At 37.2% G+C, this 19,079-nt stretch overlaps 1 protein-coding gene across 5 annotated transcripts in view; it reads left to right on the forward strand.

Annotated features, from left to right (window-relative positions):
* Positions 1–19,079, forward strand: part of LOC134793133 (diacylglycerol lipase-beta) — a 118,508-nt gene that overhangs the window by 91,996 nt on the left and 7,433 nt on the right. For 3 of the 5 annotated variants that reach the window (XM_063764696.1, XM_063764699.1, XM_063764697.1), the window contains exons 8-13: positions 4,727–4,850; positions 13,158–13,283; positions 14,200–14,292; positions 14,979–15,133; positions 15,974–16,129; positions 17,690–17,802. In XM_063764696.1, coding sequence (XP_063620766.1) covers positions 4,727–4,850; positions 13,158–13,283; positions 14,200–14,292; positions 14,979–15,133; positions 15,974–16,129; positions 17,690–17,802 — 767 coding nt within the window. The remainder of the gene's footprint in view (positions 1–4,726; positions 4,851–13,157; positions 13,284–14,199; positions 14,293–14,978; positions 15,134–15,973; positions 16,130–17,689; positions 17,803–19,079) is intronic. The other 2 variants (XM_063764698.1, XM_063764700.1) reach the window with 1 other exon arrangement.

Raw genomic sequence — 19,079 nt, forward strand, 5'->3', positions numbered from 1 at the left:
ATGAGCAAGAGCACCCTAAACCGGCGAGCGTGTATGAGGAATGTTATGAATGTGAAGGAAGCGAAAGTGGTATGTCAGGATCGTAGCAAGTGGAAATCCGTGGTCTCTGCCTACCCCTCCGGGAAATAGGCGTGATTGTATGTATGTATGTATGTATGTATGTATTAATCATATACTTTTTTATATTCTTTTGCTTTCATAAGTAATATAAACTAATTTTTGAAAGCGTTTTTCAATAATTATTAATAAAAAGACACGCCATGATTGTTTACCTTCTTTCTAATGCTAAAAAATAACGAACTATAATAACCGGGCCTTATTTGGTACAGAACCTTGATTTGATAGGTACATCGGATATTCTGGGCCCCTGAGTTTGTTACGTAAAGGACAAAATGGTGACATGTGGTTAGAGCTGATACTGTTAAACTAGTGGTTCTGTGCGCTAAGTATAAAAAATAAGTTTCAGCGAACTCATTAAGCCTAGAAAAAACCCTACACCCTACTGCCACTTAAGTCAGTCTTGAGTCTTTGAATCAATTTCCGTAGTAGTACTACTACTACTAAGGTACTAGGAGGTAATAAGGCCTATAGTAGGTATAATAAGGCCTACCTGAAAAATAATGTTCTTACAACAGTGTAACCGTGTTAGTTATTTGAGTAACATATATGTAAAGTGATACAATTAAAAGCTAACAGCAAACCAGTACATAAATTATATCTTATGTACTTCTTATGAATTACACTCTTATAAAGGTTTCGGCTAATTACGCTTAATTACTTGAATAAAGGTAGATGAATTGCGTGCGGTCCAATAGGTAACCACAACTCACGGAGTCCAAAACAATAAGCTGATCAGCAAAGTCAAGTAAACAAAGCCAAGTCACAGTAGTAGAAAGATTATCGAGTTCCGTAAACGTAAGCCGGGTCAAAAAATTCAATCGCAACACAGTAAGTAATAAGTGAACGCCTCGTGGCAGTAACGCACGAAAAATAACATTGCAAATTGTCGGCAATGAGGCGCGCGCGGGTGCAAGCGTACGCATCTGTGTGCGTGCATTACACACACAAATACAGTCTCTCACGCCCCGTCAGAGCGACGGGTATATTCAGCTTGAAATCTCAAAATTGACTTTTAGCTCAGCTCCCGTTTCGTCTTAACTGTCATATACAATACAGGCGGCGTAGCACGGTCGCGTTTTTATCGCTTGTCACCATGCCTGTCACGTTCTAACAAGTATGTTAGTGCAAAAGGGACGCGCATAGTGATAGTCGATAAAAATGGAACTGTGCTGCGCCCGGTCTTCCAAAATTATTTTTTCGTAACAGAACAGTATCTAGATGCTGCTCTCACCGATCTGTTCAAAAATATACATAAGTACTGTATACAATTAATACATAAATGTAATGGTACTTAATGAGAAGGAATACTGTTTCGACGAATCAGATCAAAGAATATAATACTCACTAGGAGAAGAACGATAACTCCATACAAAAAAATGTCCCTTTCAAAAGTTCGTTTATACTACTAGCGCTCTGGTAGGATACCATTGTAATTAGAATTGACAACCCGTTTAGCCTAGCGGGTATTGGCAGTAATCCAGTTCAGGAAGCTAATGGTCCTGGGTTCGAATCCCAGAGAGGGAATTTCTTTTTGTATTTTTTTCTCTTTTGTTGGGGTCAGGTTTTTAAGAGCCCATCAACGTGCACACTAGCGCCACTGCTGAATACATTAAACTAGTTTTTATGTTATTGGATTCGTCAATCTACCCGTCCAAAGTTAAAACGGCCGTTTTTGTTTTGAGCTCATAGATCGACGAATCCAGCAACATAAAATCTAGTTTGATGTATTCAAAAGGTACCTAAATACACAATACAGTCCGTAGCGGCCCCTTTTTTAAATACATGTCGTTAAATCTAAATAATCACGATTATTTAGCAGTGGCGCTAGTGTGCACGTTGTTGGGCTCTTAAATTAGCATTTCACAAATAAGTAAAAAAATACGTTAAAAGATAATGATTAGGTACTATATTCAGAAATTCGTGAAATATAAAAGGTAACAAAAAGTTACGTATTATTAAGATATAAATATTTTCATAATACATATGAATACATACACTGATATGGCAAATGGTTACAAGTTGTTATTACATCTATCCGGTTATCGGACATTTTCTGCTTCACAGCTCCGCGCAGCGTTCTTGGTCACCGGGAAACTAGTTTGGATATGCGGCAGATACGTGCCCTTCTGAGCTTTTTCCAAGAAATCATATGACGGCCCAGGATTATATTATTATCTCACGCTCAAGCCATCTGCTGATTCACTTTCTAAAACAAAATAGTCAAAAAATTAAACAATATAATCTATCTTCCTAATTACTAACGTCGCTAATTCCTAGGGTTACCAGCTTAAACAATGTGGGGTTTTACATCTGTGAATTTTGATTATAATTTCGGACGCGATATAGCGTCCGCGGGACTTACGGGGATAGTAAGATTAAATTATATTTGAATTTGGTAATTAGCACGCTCATTTTTATTTAAAGATTAATATTTATCTTACCTTGAAATTATCGCTGTTTCTGATTTACTACAACGGTTTCCACACACACATTAGGGCTTTCCATAATCCGGATAAGAATTGTTGATAAAGTCGCCATTGCCGGATACATACAGCAAGGAAGAAAGAGAGACAACGGTTTAAATTTAACTAAGTCTGTGCGAAGACGCATTTAGATATGTTGCTCGTACATATGAATAGTTTTTATTTTTAAAATTAATAGGTAAATAAATATATTTCAAGTGAATAAATCGTTTTATATGAAAATTGATATTTTTGCATTAAATGACTTAAATGACAGCATTGACATTACAGACTTTTATCTTGTCTATGTTCTTACCGGCCAGACCCAAATCAAGGCCTATCAAAGAGGTCAATTGACAAAGATTTTTTTTTATTTTATCAAGGAGGGTAGAGGCACGTCTACCCTTCGTAGATTTTATGAACATAGACAAAGACAAACTGAAATATAATAGATAATAATATACATATATCAAAAATAAATAATAATTTACATATGACTACTTCATAAAATACAAATCAAAATATATTTGATAAAATAATTTGATTTGTTCCTAGAAATCGTATCTATAGACAAAGCCAGTTCTAGCAATGTTGCTGTAGTAAAATATTTTGATGTTAATTACTGGCAATCTCGTCTGGGAACGGACAACACATGTACAATTTTGAAGGGTCACATCGTTTCAAGGAAGTCAATAGGCCTTGAATCAGATACTCTCAGTAAAATCTATATGTAGATGACGCCATAGCTGTTAATAAATATTAAATGACTTTATTATCTCTATACGCTTTACTAACTCTTATGTGCGCTAATGTGAAAAAAAACACAACGACAGTGAAGAACGGAATTCTTAATTTAAATTTGTACTGATAAACTCCAATAATAAATATGATTCTTACTGAGCACACTGCGATAGGTAGTCCATTGGTTGGAAAGCCCGTTCGAAATTTAAACTTATTTGCATTATAACAAGGTTGTATTTTGCAGATCTTTTACTCTCTCATACTTATAGTAGGCTATTCAGAAAAAAAATGAAATATCTCACAAAAGTAAGTAAGTAGAATTAAACTTTGTATCAAAGACATAAGTCATAAATTTCAATGCCAAAGTTTTAAGTAAGGATCTTTCTCACTAAAACTACTTCCTAATATGAATGACCAGTGTAAGCATCAGTTAGCTAGCCCTAAGCAACCAAAGATCAGGCTGCAGTTTAAAAACTAATAAAGATAGAGTTAACCTGATAATTTTCCCGCCGTCTCCATACTTGTTTTAGTTGGATATTGACTGGTCAGCTGCCTGTTAGCTATAGTTTTCGCGAAAATCGACAGGACAGAGGTGAAAAATTTTGTATGAAAACTTGCAACTTTAAATGCATTTTTTATCGAAACTATTGCATTCTAAAATGAAGTCAAAATCAGTCCATCGACTCAATTTTCTCAAGCTTTCTAATGGTACCTCACACGATTCTTACAATTGAAAGTAAAATTCAGCGTAACCCTCTAACCCCCTAAATTACCCCCTAAAATCAGAAATAAGCAGTTTCGACTTATTCAGTGTTAGTGATGGTACTTGCCATAACTATTCCAAATTTCAGGTACCTACATCAAACGGTCTTTGAGAAAAACGCATTTAACCGATTTGCAAGACCGAAGTGATCCCATAAGAGCACCGTGAACAAAGTTTTGTACGGTGCTCTAAAAAGGAAGTTTTATAGAAAAATAAATATTCAAAGTGATTTTTATGTCAAAGAAATCTTTGCTTTTATAAGATATGACCACTGTCGACTAGGTAAACTAACCAACCATTCCGTACCTACATTGTATATTGTCGTCTTTTGTCTATCCCGGACATCCCGGTGAATACAAGCGTCTTTATTAAATTCTAACACGAAGAAAGACAAAAGCGTGGTGATTTATTACAGGCTTTTATAGTCATCCTGATTTATCTCATTCTACTGAGAGAACGCATCCGTACTTATTCTAACTTGGCCGGTTTTTTTAATAATAATTTAAGTAAAGTATGTAATAAAAAATCCATTTTTATTTAATTTAAATGATTTGAGCAATCGCGCTATAAGAGATGGTGATTTTCGTGTGAGTTATTTATCACAATTATGACTAATAACCAAGTACTTAATTGTTCACAGCTCCCGTTCTGCGTGATAGCTGACCATGAACGAGAAAGTGTGGTGGTGGCTGTGCGGGGCTCCATCTCCCTACGGGACATCTTCACAGACTTCACCGCCGGTTCCGAGCGGTTTGAGGCCGATGGTAACTATTTATAATTCCTAACTGTAATGTAAAGCCATTAACTATATACCTACAAGATTTGACATCGGGTTGGGTTGGAACGAAATATTCCAGACTTACTCGTCCGGTGATCGCCCGTTGGCAAGGAGTGTTTAAATGAAATTTGTTGTTTAATTGTGTTAGGTTCCGACATCGCGTCCATAGTTAATTTTAGTAGTATGTTTTATCTTTATATCAAAAAGTAAGTAAATGTGAACGCGCCTTATTAGTGGGAGACCTTTTTAAAAACTTAAGCGCGATGCGCGGGAAATGTGACAGATGTCAGAACTGGAAAGGCTATTAAAAAAAAACAGAAGACAATGAAGTAGACGATGCTGTGATAATTTAATGAGTTTTGTGATTAAACTTATGTCGGCATTAGCTGTAGACTAGATGGATGGATATTGTGTAAAGCGGAATTGAAAATGTAAAACCAATAAAACAAGGAAAACTAAAGGGAGTATTTCATTGGAACCCGAGCTTTCCCAATAGTTCAGCCAGTGGGATCGTAAGGCTACTCTCATGTAAATCGCCTAAATCACGTCCACATCCCGGAAAACAGCAGGTAAACAGTTTTTATTTTGGAATACTTTGCAATGGAGTGAAACGATTCAACATGATAATGATTCTCAGATATTGTGAACGGATATCGAAATATAATGGAAAGAAAAGTGATTATAAGATAAACAGGATAAACTACTGATTGTTTTGAGTGCTTTTATCAATATAACAGATTGAGGTACAGGCTACCAGTGTGTTTAGTCTATTAATTACAAGAAATGTTTTTTTTTACCTACTTACTGCACTTTCTTACATTCCAATCATGCATTATAACTTATACTTACCTGTCATTGGGACTGCGGAAAGATTTGTTCTTAAGTAAAATTGTATGTATGTTATTTGATTCATTTTGTAGAATTAATAAGTTTCATGCATAACATTTCCTAAAAAGATGAAGATTCACATTAATACATGAGATAAAAAGTCTTGTTGTCTAACTTGATCAGTTACAGTAAAAGCAGTTTGGCTTCACATTTTAACCAAAGGTAAACATATCACAAGGTGCTTTGGAGTTGGTTACTTAATTATTATTTTTTTCCATATGCATGTTTTTTACAAAATTATCCTCCCATATTTTGGTAAAATTGAAAATGATCCTACTTCATGATTGACATTATGTTTTTTATTGTTTAGTAAAACATTCATTGAGTCGAGTACAAGTTACCCACCCATGTTACAAGTTATTCAAGGCACCTAGTTGAATAAATTTCATATTTATTTTGATATTCTTATATGGTTCAGGCATCAGTTGAGATTCTTCTGTTCCATAAAAGGATACTTAATATAATTATTATGATAACATTTATAGTGTGTACCATGTATGTGTGTGTGTGTGTGTGTGTGTTGCAGATTATTTTTGTAATAGTACAGTATTAGTACAAATATATTGTGCTATCACTTTTAACATTGCCAGATTAAAATCAGTCATCCGGTGTTAGATTGAGTCTTAAGTCTCTATATTTATTTAAAATTGGATATTGCTGCATTGGCAAGATGTATTATATAATGAATTAAATAAAAGTATAGCCAAGGAAAAGGGTATGTAATTGAAAAAAATAGACATAAGTGACAGCCTCTGACTGAAGAAGTGATCTTTGTATGTGGGTGTTTGTGTGAACGCTAGTGACTATTATATTTGATTCTTTGTTTTTATCTGTTAAAAGTATTAGTCTTTTGTTTGAGATGTGTAAATGAGTGATATCATGATATGTAACAGGAATATAAATAAATAAATGTACAAAGAGCAAGAGAATAGAAAGTGCAAAATAAATAAAGAATAAAAACTAATATTTGATTGGAAGTTTCAGGATGGATGACGGAACTGACCAAGGAGGAGGTCAGTACGTCAAGCATGCAATACTGACGGAACTGACCAAGGAGGAGGTCAGTACGTCAAGGATGCAATACTGACGGAACTGACCAAGGAGGAGGGTCAGTACGTCAAGGAGTGGATATTGATGGATATTCAATCCGGAGTGCATTGGGTTCAAGGATGGAGAACCCGGCACTGATGGATATGGATAAGGATGGACTTAGTCGAGGGGAGGGCTAAGACTTCAGGGAGGCCAAGGACTAGGCCAGTATAAACATTCAATCCGGAGTGCATTGGGTTCAAGGATGGAGAACCCGGCACTAATGGATTTGGATGGACTTAGTTGAGGGGAAGGGCTAAGACATCAGGGAGGCCAAGGACTAGGCCATGAATCTAATTTTCAGGTAATGCGGAGTGCAATGGATCAAAGGAGCACTAATGGAAATGGACGAGAACTCAAGGAGGAGTCAGTCGCTACAGTGCTAACAGAGCAACTCCAGTAACGAGGCTGAGGCACTATTCAACATCTGCATCGGGATCTAATGGACGATCATCACTACATAAGGAACAAGTAAACAATAAGATACTAGGGCAGTATTAAATTCGTGTATAAGTACTCTTGATAAGGTCAGGGTTTCGGATAAATACAAGTATCAATGTGATTTCAGAGTTTGATCCGATAACAAAGGTGCAAACCGTGTTAGCTTGGTTAACGAGAGTGAAATGTGCCGAAATATATGGTTGGAACGATAAATAAGGCAACAATCCACTATGCGTTACCCAAACTAAGAGGGTTAGCTAATACTTGGTACCAGGGGTACCTACTGTTTTATGTAATTTGTAATTTGTTTTATGTAGTTTGTTAAGAATAATGTGTATTATTAAAAATAAGGAAGATGTAGGTAGACTACACTAGGTATTTATGGAATTGAGGATCAGAGATTGGTCAGGATAGTTGGCAACAGATTTTTGTTTGGAAATAAAAATACTACTAACATATGAATGACATTCAAACAGGCAGTAGGTAAAGACAAAAACGTTCAGTTTGCGAAGCGACTATTAACAGTGGCGACCCAAAATAAAAAGATAACTTATGAACGCCAATATTCATTTACTTAACACATAACTAATCGATCTGGAAAATGGGTGCAGCCTCATTAGAGTTAGTACAATAAAAGTTCTAGGAACCCAAATTCATTCTTTTGATAATTTGCATTTCTAGAGAGGAGTAAAAAAAAAAGAGTTTGACGCTTATAGGCATCTCTATTGTACTTAAACGCTGAAGTTCAAGGAATACAGGAAACAATTGGAATAACAATTATAGATAATTACGGTTCAGCCAACTTTATTAAACGACCTTGTTAGTGCACGACGACAGCGCCACACATCGGTTGCAACTATAGGCCCGTATTTTCTCACAACTATTAACCTTTTGGACGCCAAAGACGGATTAATCGGTCCAGACCACAGAGCAACATAGACCTACGTACATATGCATAACGTTCAATTTCAGTTTTGACACTTCAGTGACGTGGCGTTCGAGTGATAGCTTTTGTGTTTGACACGGCGTCGAAAAGGTTAAGCGAGTAGTAAGTAAATCGTAATAATTTCAGTGAAAACTACTGAATGGAGTTATATGTGAAGTATACCTATGGATGGAGTGATTCTTGAGGAAGATTAAGCCGTATAATTAGTTAAGGTTCTGTGTAAATTGGTTGAAATATGACGATATTTGCTAATGAAGTCAGAGAAAAATAGTGCTGGCTAAAAGCTTCAATCGAAAATATTACCTAATCCGTTTGACATATAACAACACAATGTATGGTGCGATTGTCTCTCTTTCTTTCGCGATGGTATATGTCTATCTTTTAAGGATAACTTACTATACCCATTCTTATTGAATACGTTATTTAGATTAAGCATTTCAGACAGATTACAATGGTCCCTTACACCATACAATTTAAATGAATATCTCAGGAGTAATCGTAAATTAAAGTCCCATTTCGAGACACTTGTATGAAATGATAGATGCTAATTTCGTTAGTGTCTATTTTTAGCACTTTATGCACTGCGATCGCTTTACTTACCCCCACCATGCACTTCACATGGTGCCAATACAAAACAGCTTACATCTTCTAGTCTAGAAGGACATTAATCGAAACGGTAATGTATTGTAGCTTGTGACTGGTAACAGCTACTACGAATTTAAAGTAAATTCAATGTAGGTATACGTGAATGGCTCGCTGCGGGCGAAGGAGACAATCGATATTATCTTGTACTAGTTGTACCTGGTATGATTGAAATTAGAAAGGGACTTGGCGCTCTCTTAGTTTGTAACTACCAAAAAGGGAACCTTAGTAATGAGATCCTTTTCCAGAAGTTCACTCCTTTCATCAAAACAGATAGCTACCTTGGACACTTTATTAGGAATTAATTGTAACCAGGAATTGATTGACGAGCAGTGCTCAATATTGGAACAGGTACTCGTACAACATAAGAATGACTTTTCTATTTGGCTTCAAGACCTCTAGGATTCAATGGTGCCGAGATGGTAATTAATATAGAAGACTTAATTAATATATAATATAGAGACTTCTAACCAGTTGCATACAGGCCTATACCAGACAGTGGTATTGTTAGAGCATTCTTGTCTTAAGCTGGCCTAAGTGGCCGTATTGTATTAGACCACAAAATTAACATTACCCCGAGTTGATGTTACCTTTGATGGACCTCGAAAAGAACTATTCACAAGATACTCCGAGAAGCTCAGGTAATATGTAGTAGTTTATATATCGACATATAGATATTTTTAGTTCATGTGGATGACACTGACCGAAGGTATTCAGAGATTGCGGAGGTGTTGCAACTTAAAGAAAGGGTCTCATACTAAACCGAGTAAATGTTATTTCTGTTTCACCAAATAGTCTTCCGCAATCTAGGTTTTGGGGTAAGTATACTCAGGAAATCCGGCTTGTTAGTAGGAATACAGATGTAGTCTGAGTTTCCCAAACCGACTAACCCAAGCCTGGGACAACCGTTCGAGTCATAAGAGCACATTAGCTGCTTCAGTGTTCCAGTTCGTCTCTCATCACCGATAAAGGTTTGGGTTTGACAAGTAATAAGTATTTTCGAGAGTTTACATCATTTGGCATTAAGCTCATTGTTAACGCGGTAGCAACCCCGAGAGCCTTGAGAGAGGTTGAGAGATTCAACAAGACCATTTTGGACTTTGGACGCGTTGGCTACGTCGATAAAGCTTGGGACGCACATATCACCGATGTACTGGTGCGTATACACGACTGCACAAAAGAGCCACTTGGAACTGTTAATAGGGTTTGATATCACTGAAAGAAGGTATATTGGGCTCTTATTAATAACACATCCAAAATCGCCAAGTTTACAAAAGTTAGGATAGGCGCTGGTGATAAAATTAAAAGAGCAGCAATCGAAAGACGTTCTTAATTACAATAAACATGGGAAATCATTAAGGCAACATAAAGAGGGTGATTTAGTACGGGTAGTGAGACAGGGTCCACACGATGGAGAATATCAATAAAACCCTGGTAACTACTGTACTACGTTCTTCCTAACGATAGGTTTCTGACCCGAAGTAACGATAAGGAAGTATGAGGCTAATATATATTTATTGGCAAAATACAATCCTGTATGGTGTTTTCTCGAGATTTATAATCGAATGCATCCAATCATATACTGAAAGCGAGTAAGCATGTTTGCACATGAAGGCAGGTTATTAACAAAAATATTTGGATTGTACCTAATATCGACTAATTATACATATATGTTTGTAAGATTTCATAAACTGTATGTCTTAGGTACATGTTAATTTCTGTTATACTATGTATATAATCGTCGTTATGATTATAGTCTGAAATAGACATCGATTTTGGTTAATGGTAATTTATATTTTTGTGTTCATTAGTTGCAACTTATAAATTGTATGTTGATGTTATATTGTCATTAGACGCAAAATTTTATTTTTATAGTTTCTTGAATTTGTTATCGTTGACAGAGAGAATAATACTATCTTTGTCTTGCACTGGTGCTAGCACCCAAAAGACAAGAGTATGGTTTTCCTGGTTCTTGCTGACTGGCAGATTGGTTTGACCAACTATAGTATTATAGTAGTTTTCTTTTGTGATAGCAACCTAAGCGAAGGGACTCGCTTAAAGAGGATGGCCGATGTGCTTATTGTAACAACCTGTTGTATAATTGGGTAGATATGCGTATATCGTCTGAAACAGATGTCATTTTTGTTGTTTATTGAATTTTTGTTTCATTTGTTTTAACTTACAAATTGTATGTAGATGTCGTGTTGTCATTAGAAGCAAAGTTCAATGATTAGACTTATGTTGAATTTGTTATCGTTGATTTCTAAAAATAGTATTTTGCGTTGTGATAGCAATCTAAGCGAAGGGACTCGCTTAAAGAGGATGGCCGAAGCTGTTAGGTTCCGACATCGCGTCCATAGTTAATTTTAGTAGTATGTTTTATCTTTATATCAAAAAGTAAGTAAATGTGAACGCGCCTTATTAGTGGGAGACCTTTTTAAAAACTTAAGCGCGATGCGCGGGAAATGTGACAGATGTCAGAACTGGAAAGGCTATTAAAAAAAAACAGAAGACAATGAAGTAGACGATGCTGTGATAATTTAATGAGTTTTGTGATTAAACTTATGTCGGCATTAGCTGTAGACTAGATGGATGGATATTGTGTAAAGCGGAATTGAAAATGTAAAACCAATAAAACAAGGAAAACTAAAGGGAGTATTTCATTGGAACCCGAGCTTTCCCAATAATTGGTAGAGATCCGAATATTTACCTACACTAAATAAATTTATTTAGTCTATATCAACATACAACAGTTACAACATTGTATGACTCACTATTGCTGCGCCCTTGCAGGGTCCATATTATGTATAGGTACCTACCTACCTAATGTTATGTAATATGTTTGCAATAAATGCTTTTGATTTTGATTTTGATTTTGAAATCAACACAAGGAGCCATTTTGCAAATCCAGTAACATACCAGTAACTTTGTTATTACTTTTGACAGCGCGTGTCATGTGTCAACACAGAGTCGACACAAAGTCGAAACATTGCAACTACTTTGTGACTGCAATATTTCTCAGCCTTAAACCATATTTATACATCATAATTAACAAGTTTCGTAGTATGTAAAGCGTTATATCTGTTATTTAAGTATAGTATACGCATCGAAGTACTAAAAATGCTTCAAATAATATAGTTATGAACACAGGCACTGAGAAGTAAACAATTTCATTTCCGGCTAAACTAAAACAATGTGGTGGCGCGTTGATTATATTACACTTAGTTTATCAAATCACTCGAGCAGTTTAATTCCCCATAATAATTTAAGTCCTATTGTAATATAAATGCAAACAATATATAATTACGTCTTGTAATCCGTTTTAGAGATGGCGTATTAATGTCACTTATTTTTATTTAAGTATTTTTCCATCTGACAGTTTCCATTTGACAGGAACAAAATGAACGAATGAACGAATGATTTTGGCATAAAGTAGTCGCAAACTCGAAACAATGTGTGCACACGGCGACCACACTTTATGTCACTTTGTGTCATGTGTCGACCCTTCCCCATTTCTGGTAACTGTGTCGACACGGCGACGACTCTGCGACTGGAATTGTGACCGAAACAGACGGTGTCGACACAAGATGTGTCAACACCGCGTCGTAACGGCGACTGGAAATGGTTGTATGGGTAGTGTTCTAACTTTTGTGTAAATCGAGTGGTTTTCCTGCGCCACTTACGTAATCTGAGTTATAATAAGCAACATGTATCTATGCTGTAAAACTAATAAGACTTTGTAAATGTTATAAGGTTTTTTTTAAACCATAATACATAAGTACTTATATATCTAAATATCCGTACTAACCAGTGGTGGCGCGTCCATAAAAGCCGATTCCCACCGGCTTGCCTGTTTTTGGACGTTTGAGCAGAGTTGTAAAGGAAATATGTAAGCCAAGTTAGCCCCGGCTTGCCTATGGATATGTTTGACGCGCCGCCACTGGTACTAACTACCACCACGGTTCACCAGACTCCCGATCAGACTAGGTATCTTCGTAACTACTTGTAGACATAAAAGACAATCAAAAAATTTACTGTAGAATTAAATAAATCCCGATTTTAAAATGTCAAACAGACTTTGGGACTTACGGTGCTTTATTTGCGTTTGAATAAACCTTTATTTAAGGGTTAACGGTTAACCACCCATTTTTGATTCGTTCACGAATTCGGCTAACGGCATTCGGCAAATCTGCTTGCAGGTTGAATACGTGGCTTATTTAAACCGTGTTCTTGCAAATAAATAATTTTTGGTTGTTGATTTGACTTTAAAACTCCTTTTGAATACAGGCTTGCCTGAAGGCACGGCAGCGCACAAGGGCATGTCGATGGGAGCCGCCAAGATGCTGAAGCGGCTGATGCCGGTGCTGGACCGGGCCTTCCAGCAGTACCCGCATTACGACCTAGTGCTCACAGGTAAAGTTACGAGCGGAATTGGACCTTATAATCCAGTGAAATTGTAGAATTTTGTAACCTGGCTCTTCTGCGTCAAATCCGGTAGTTCTGATTTTTTGCAGACTTATTTATGATGTTGGCCCAATTAATAATCCAAGTTTGTGACCTTGAGTGCCGAACGCAACTTTGTCAAAAATCGAAAAACCTGCGAAAATTTCGGTTTTTATTTAGTTTTGGGCGATTCTAACCCTAAAGGACTATTTTTTGATAGTACCTTCCTTAGACGTTTTTAAAGAAGACTTAATTTGCTACAATATGAGATTAGAATTTTATGTTATGAATCCGTTCTTTATGGGATAGCGGCAGCCAGTGTATGGATGGTTACTTTTCTTGCTCTATTCAAATTGCCACGGGTACAAAATTCTTTTTCGGAATAAATTTTCCCACGAGCACCCCCAATTCTCTCTTTCTTACCTGACACAAACAAACAAATTGTGTTATTTTTCATGTATCGTTTGACTCTAAACATAATCGTTGACCTTGACCTAGTTAGTAGGTACTAAACATTTTGTAGGTCACGTCAGTCACTTTAATTTCTTCGACAATTTCTTCTGTAAACTATCTCCACTGTCCCATTGTTTTGCAATCCAGCCTTGTTTTTAATTGTGTTTTTTGATTGGCTGTTTGTACTTGGCTTAATGGTAAACAATCTTGTTATGACGTGGGCTTGGATTAAGAGAGGCCTTTGTTTTGTGAACAATATAATTTTGTTTTTCATTCGATTACGGTTTAAGCGGTTATCACACTGATGTGAATTCGCACGTCGCTCCTCTGGTGTATTAAGCGTGACAGCGCTATATGCGTAGTATATGACGGATACTTTATTTTGATGACGATACTTCCATTTGAATGTATAACCTTTTTTATATATTTTCAGGTCATAGTCTGGGCGCCGGGGTAGCAGTATTAGTAGCGTTAAAGCTAAGGCCCAGGTATCCACACCTCAAAGTATTCGCGTTCTCTACGCCTGGTAAGTAGTCAATCATACTTTTTTTTATTAATAATATTTTGATGGTATTAATTAAGTTCCACTCTAAGGAAACGAGAGTCATTTTACTTTCCGTGTTTAAAAAATTGCTGACATAAGTCTCCGATAGCTTACTTGTAGCTAAGCTCTTATTCCGATGTAACGGAAGGCCGCTCAGTGGCGGATTTGCCCTAAGTCCCAGTAGGCTCGGGCCTAGAGCAACAAGATATTAGGGGCGGCAGCAAGGCGACCGTCTATAGATGGGTGCTGAGAAAGGGGCGGCTAGTAGTTACTACAGGGTCTGGGGCCAACACTGCAAATCAGCCACTGAGGCCGCTACCCACCAATCCTGCCCTGCTCGAGGTGTATGGTTTATCATTTTTAGGGTTCCGTACCCAAAGGGTAAAACGGGACCCTATTACTAAGACTGCTGTCCGTCCGACCGTCCGTCTGTCACCAGGCTGTATCTCACGAACCGTGATAGCTAGACAGTTGAAATGTTCACAGATGACGTATTTCTGTTGCCGCTATAACAAATACTAAAAAGTACGGAACCCTCGGTGGGCGAGTCCGACTTGCACTTGTTCGGTTTTTTTTTATTTAACCATTATCTCGCTAGCCGACTTATTTGAACACATCTAATTGCCACGTTAGACGTATCTTGCACATAATTCCCTATTGTTTTCCAGCGGGTCTAATAAGCCGCGAAGCCGCCCGCTACACGGAGAGCTTCGTGCTAACGGTGGGCGTGGGCGATGACCTGGTGATGCGGCTCAGCGTGCACAGCATCGAGAACCTGCGCACCAAGGTCATACAGACCATACACGCCACCAAGCTGCCCAAGGTCAGTTACACTGAGAGCTTGCTGACTGTCGGCTTAACTCTTGGAATGGCAGATCAAGTTCATACTGATGATCATTGGTCATGTGTCATGTCACACCACTGTGTTCGTCATCCTGATATGATACAAATACAAATCATTTATTGTACCAAAGTGAGTACTTATTGAATTAGAAATTATGTTTGTCTAATGCACTTTGGAATCACTTTGGTAGTACTAGTACGTATATGGACTACCACCAACCAACTAACCAACCAACCAAGTGATCGGTCAAGTGGTCCGTTGCCTAAACGGTTTTGTAATTAGCGTATCAAAGTTCGCTTCAACTTTACATGCATCATATGAGTAAAGTACGAGTACAATAGTACATACAGTAGCGGCCAATAATATATCACCTCCATGTTTTTACGGTAGAAGTTTTTTTTTTTATATTTGTAAGTGATTTCCACCTCACTACTTTAGGTAGTCTAGCTATTAGTAGTAGTTCTTTGTGCGAGTGATGAGAAAAATTGGTCTAATTTAATGGTTTTTACATAGTGATTATTTTTTAAATATATAGTCAGATAAATTTTTTATTAGAACTTTTTTAGTATTATGCCGATTATCCTATTGTAATTCACAGTATTTCATTGCAGTATTCACCATAATATTGTATAAAATCACTAGTAAAATATGCAATAGACTATATACACAAACATAAAGGTGATATATTATTTATTGGTCGGTACTTGTAGGTAACAAATTAATTACAGGTTATGTCAATGCTTGATACCGTAGAATTTACCCATGTATTAAAGTTATATCTTCAACGAAAGTTATCATTATCATCTTGTTTTGTTCCAGTACCGAATAATGCTAAACGGCTTCGGCTACGCACTATTCGGCGTGCCCGCCCGAGACCTGGAGTCCACCTGGCGGCGGCCCGAAGACCTGGAGGCGAACCACTCCGACGACTCCGCTGACGCCCTGCTCGTGCCGGGCGTCTCCACCGTGAGTGCTGTCAGTAACATTTACATACAGGTGTTACAGGTCTACGTGCTTCTGTGCCTGGTGCCGGCTTGTGTGGTTGATGCTGTTTTGTTTCACCGATCATTGTAAAGGTGTGATTCCGTTCTAAATCGTTGACTGAGGCTGGAATTGGAATCATACCTTTTTTGTATTTTAAGTATTTTTTCACAATAAGTTCACGAGACATGAATGATCTGAAATACGCTTCGCAAATAATTCATATTTTATGCGGCGATAAGAAAGTACAAAGAAATTCAACTCTGCTGCATATATTTATATTATATAACTCTGAGTATTTATCGCAGTTGAAAGAAATTTGACGATCGAGTAATTGTTCGTTCAAGTTGAAAAAAGTCCCTAATAAGAAATACATTGGGTTCCTATGGCTCGACAAAAAAAATTAACACAGAATTACACGAAATACAAACTCATATTGTGTATTTTTGATGAATAATTGATGAAAATTAAATAGGCATATTTATATTTTCTGTTCTTTAGTTCCATCGCCAATTAACAAGCAATAAAATATTTGTGACGTTATCTATGAAAAGGGACCTTATTGACGAAGGCGCTTACGCCATTATTAACGATGCTCCGATATAAATACAATGCCGCGCGACGCTGTGCGGCGTAAGCGCCATCGACAATAAGGTCCCTTTTCATAGATAATGCCCCATTTAAGCACTCAGTTCTAAATGAAAGTAAATTGTCCTGTTGTTTACCGGTTGTCACCCCACTGTCGTAACCCACAATTGTTGCGTGCCGCACGCAGGTGAGTAGCTGTGTCTAACCGTCACGAGTGTCTGCACCATCTAGCTAATTATTGTACAATTATACCTAATCACTGCAATTTTAATACATATTTGACTTAGACAGCCGGCCTATTATGGATGGCTTTATCCACGTGACAAAATATCCGTCACTTTTTAACAGAGCGCGATCGAAAGTGACGGATACCGTTTTATGATGCTGTCACGTAGACACGAACGACAGTCGATCATAATCATATCCGTACAGTACACGAATTTAGTGCCTTTAACCTTTCGTATACCCGAACGTGGATCCGTGCAGTAGTTATTGAATTCTATTTAACTTAAATATAAGAGTTCAAAACTTACTTACGCGGATCTGCGTTTCATATGAAAGGTAACACAAAACAAAAGTAGGTTACGTAGGTAGGTATTTATACTGACCAATTTTATATAAATTATATTATTATCATTAATTCATTATTTATTAACAACCTACATAACCTAAGCATACAACATACCGTTATTGCGTCATGTAGATTTGCAATTTGCCATACTCTTGTTTCGCAACTATTTTGCTCAAGCCAATAAAATATTTCCATTTAACTCGTTTCAACGTAAAAAAGAAAACAAAATCTACTGGATTTTTGTATTGGTTAGCCCAACTTCTTTTTTCGCCTCTCTAGTTGGAAACAACCAGAATTTTTTCACCATAAATGTATGCAGGATTGTTTAAACTTAGCTCCTTTCGCTGGTTCATGCTTCAGCGTAGGAGTACCACTGACGCCATTTCCCGTTCCAGGAGGCGGCGCTAGTGTCACGCAACGTGTTCGTACGCCGGTTCTCCACGGCGCGGCTGTTCACGGCGGGACGCATCCTGCACATCGTGCGACGCAAGCGCATGGGCATTGAGAAGTAAGTACAATAGCGTCTATTAAGTGCTGGCACATAGAGTTGCTTAACCCTTTGACCACCATAGACGCGCGCGGCTACAACCCAATATCAGCCTTGGTACATTCCGACAAGGCTCACGATGGCGCGCCGCGCACGATAGACGTGGCGTTCAATAGGTTCATGGTTCATTGCATATCGCTGGCCCAATATTACAGGGTTCTATGTTTCACTTTTATCGAACTGAAATTTGAACATTGTCATAGTGACATTTAAGTCGAATTTCAACTATCTTGAAAATGTAACATAGAACCCTGTAATATTGGGCTAGCGATTTGTTACCGAATTGTAAAGTTGTATAGTGCCGTCTGCTGTAAATTGTGGGCCTAGTAACAATTAAGTATTGTACAGTCTGAGAAAACAAGGTTTTGCTATTTTTCGATTATTTTTGACTTGCACGGCTGCAACAAACTAGAGGGCTCGGAAATACATAAACGATATTATAGGTACTTATTGAAAAATTATGACTGTTTTAAACTGAGCAGTTTGATCTAAGGTTCAAGTTGAAATTCTAATGACACTTGTGTGATCAAATAATTGTAGGTTATACTATGCGTGAAAAAAGATTACTTGTTAAAAATATATAAAAGTATAAAACCTTGTTTTCTGTAGAAAAAATATTAATGGCGGTCTAAATAAGTGGGTGGGTAGGGCACCTATATTAAATCATACACCAAATTATGATCAAATTAACTCGAGCGATGCGAATACTAGCAAGATAAACTGCATCTCGTGCATATACCTAAACTGTGCAATGGTGTTTTTTGGCACATTGAAAATCGTAATTTTTAAATTCATATTGTACTGCACTGTAAAAATGCTTACCACTTGCTTACACGCTTACAAAACATGCAGGTAAAGATTAGCCGTTCAAAAACAAATTGAGTTTGCATTTTTTACTAGCAAATGAGATTGAACTTGTTGGTTTAGGATGATCCAATTCTATAATAATATATCAAGTGAGAAAAATTCATGCTTTACGAGCCCGTAAAGTGCTGGTATAAGGGTGATCATCCACTAGACCAATGCGAGGTAGCGTGACGGTATGCGATAACAAAACACTAATGCTTAAAGCAGCTCATGAAGAGGAACCTTAGCGGATGGCGGCTACCTAGGAGCGCAGTTTTATATACGCAAAACAAAATTGTCCCTGTCACACGATGTTAGAATATAATAGAATAGTCTCAGTACCAAAAGTACTGAGGTTGACTGAAATTCCGTAAAAATACGATGGTAAAGGA

The sequence above is a fragment of the Cydia splendana genome, chromosome 8, assembly GCF_910591565.1.
Source record: "Cydia splendana chromosome 8, ilCydSple1.2, whole genome shotgun sequence".
In the NCBI taxonomy this organism is placed as follows: domain Eukaryota; kingdom Metazoa; phylum Arthropoda; class Insecta; order Lepidoptera; family Tortricidae; genus Cydia; species Cydia splendana.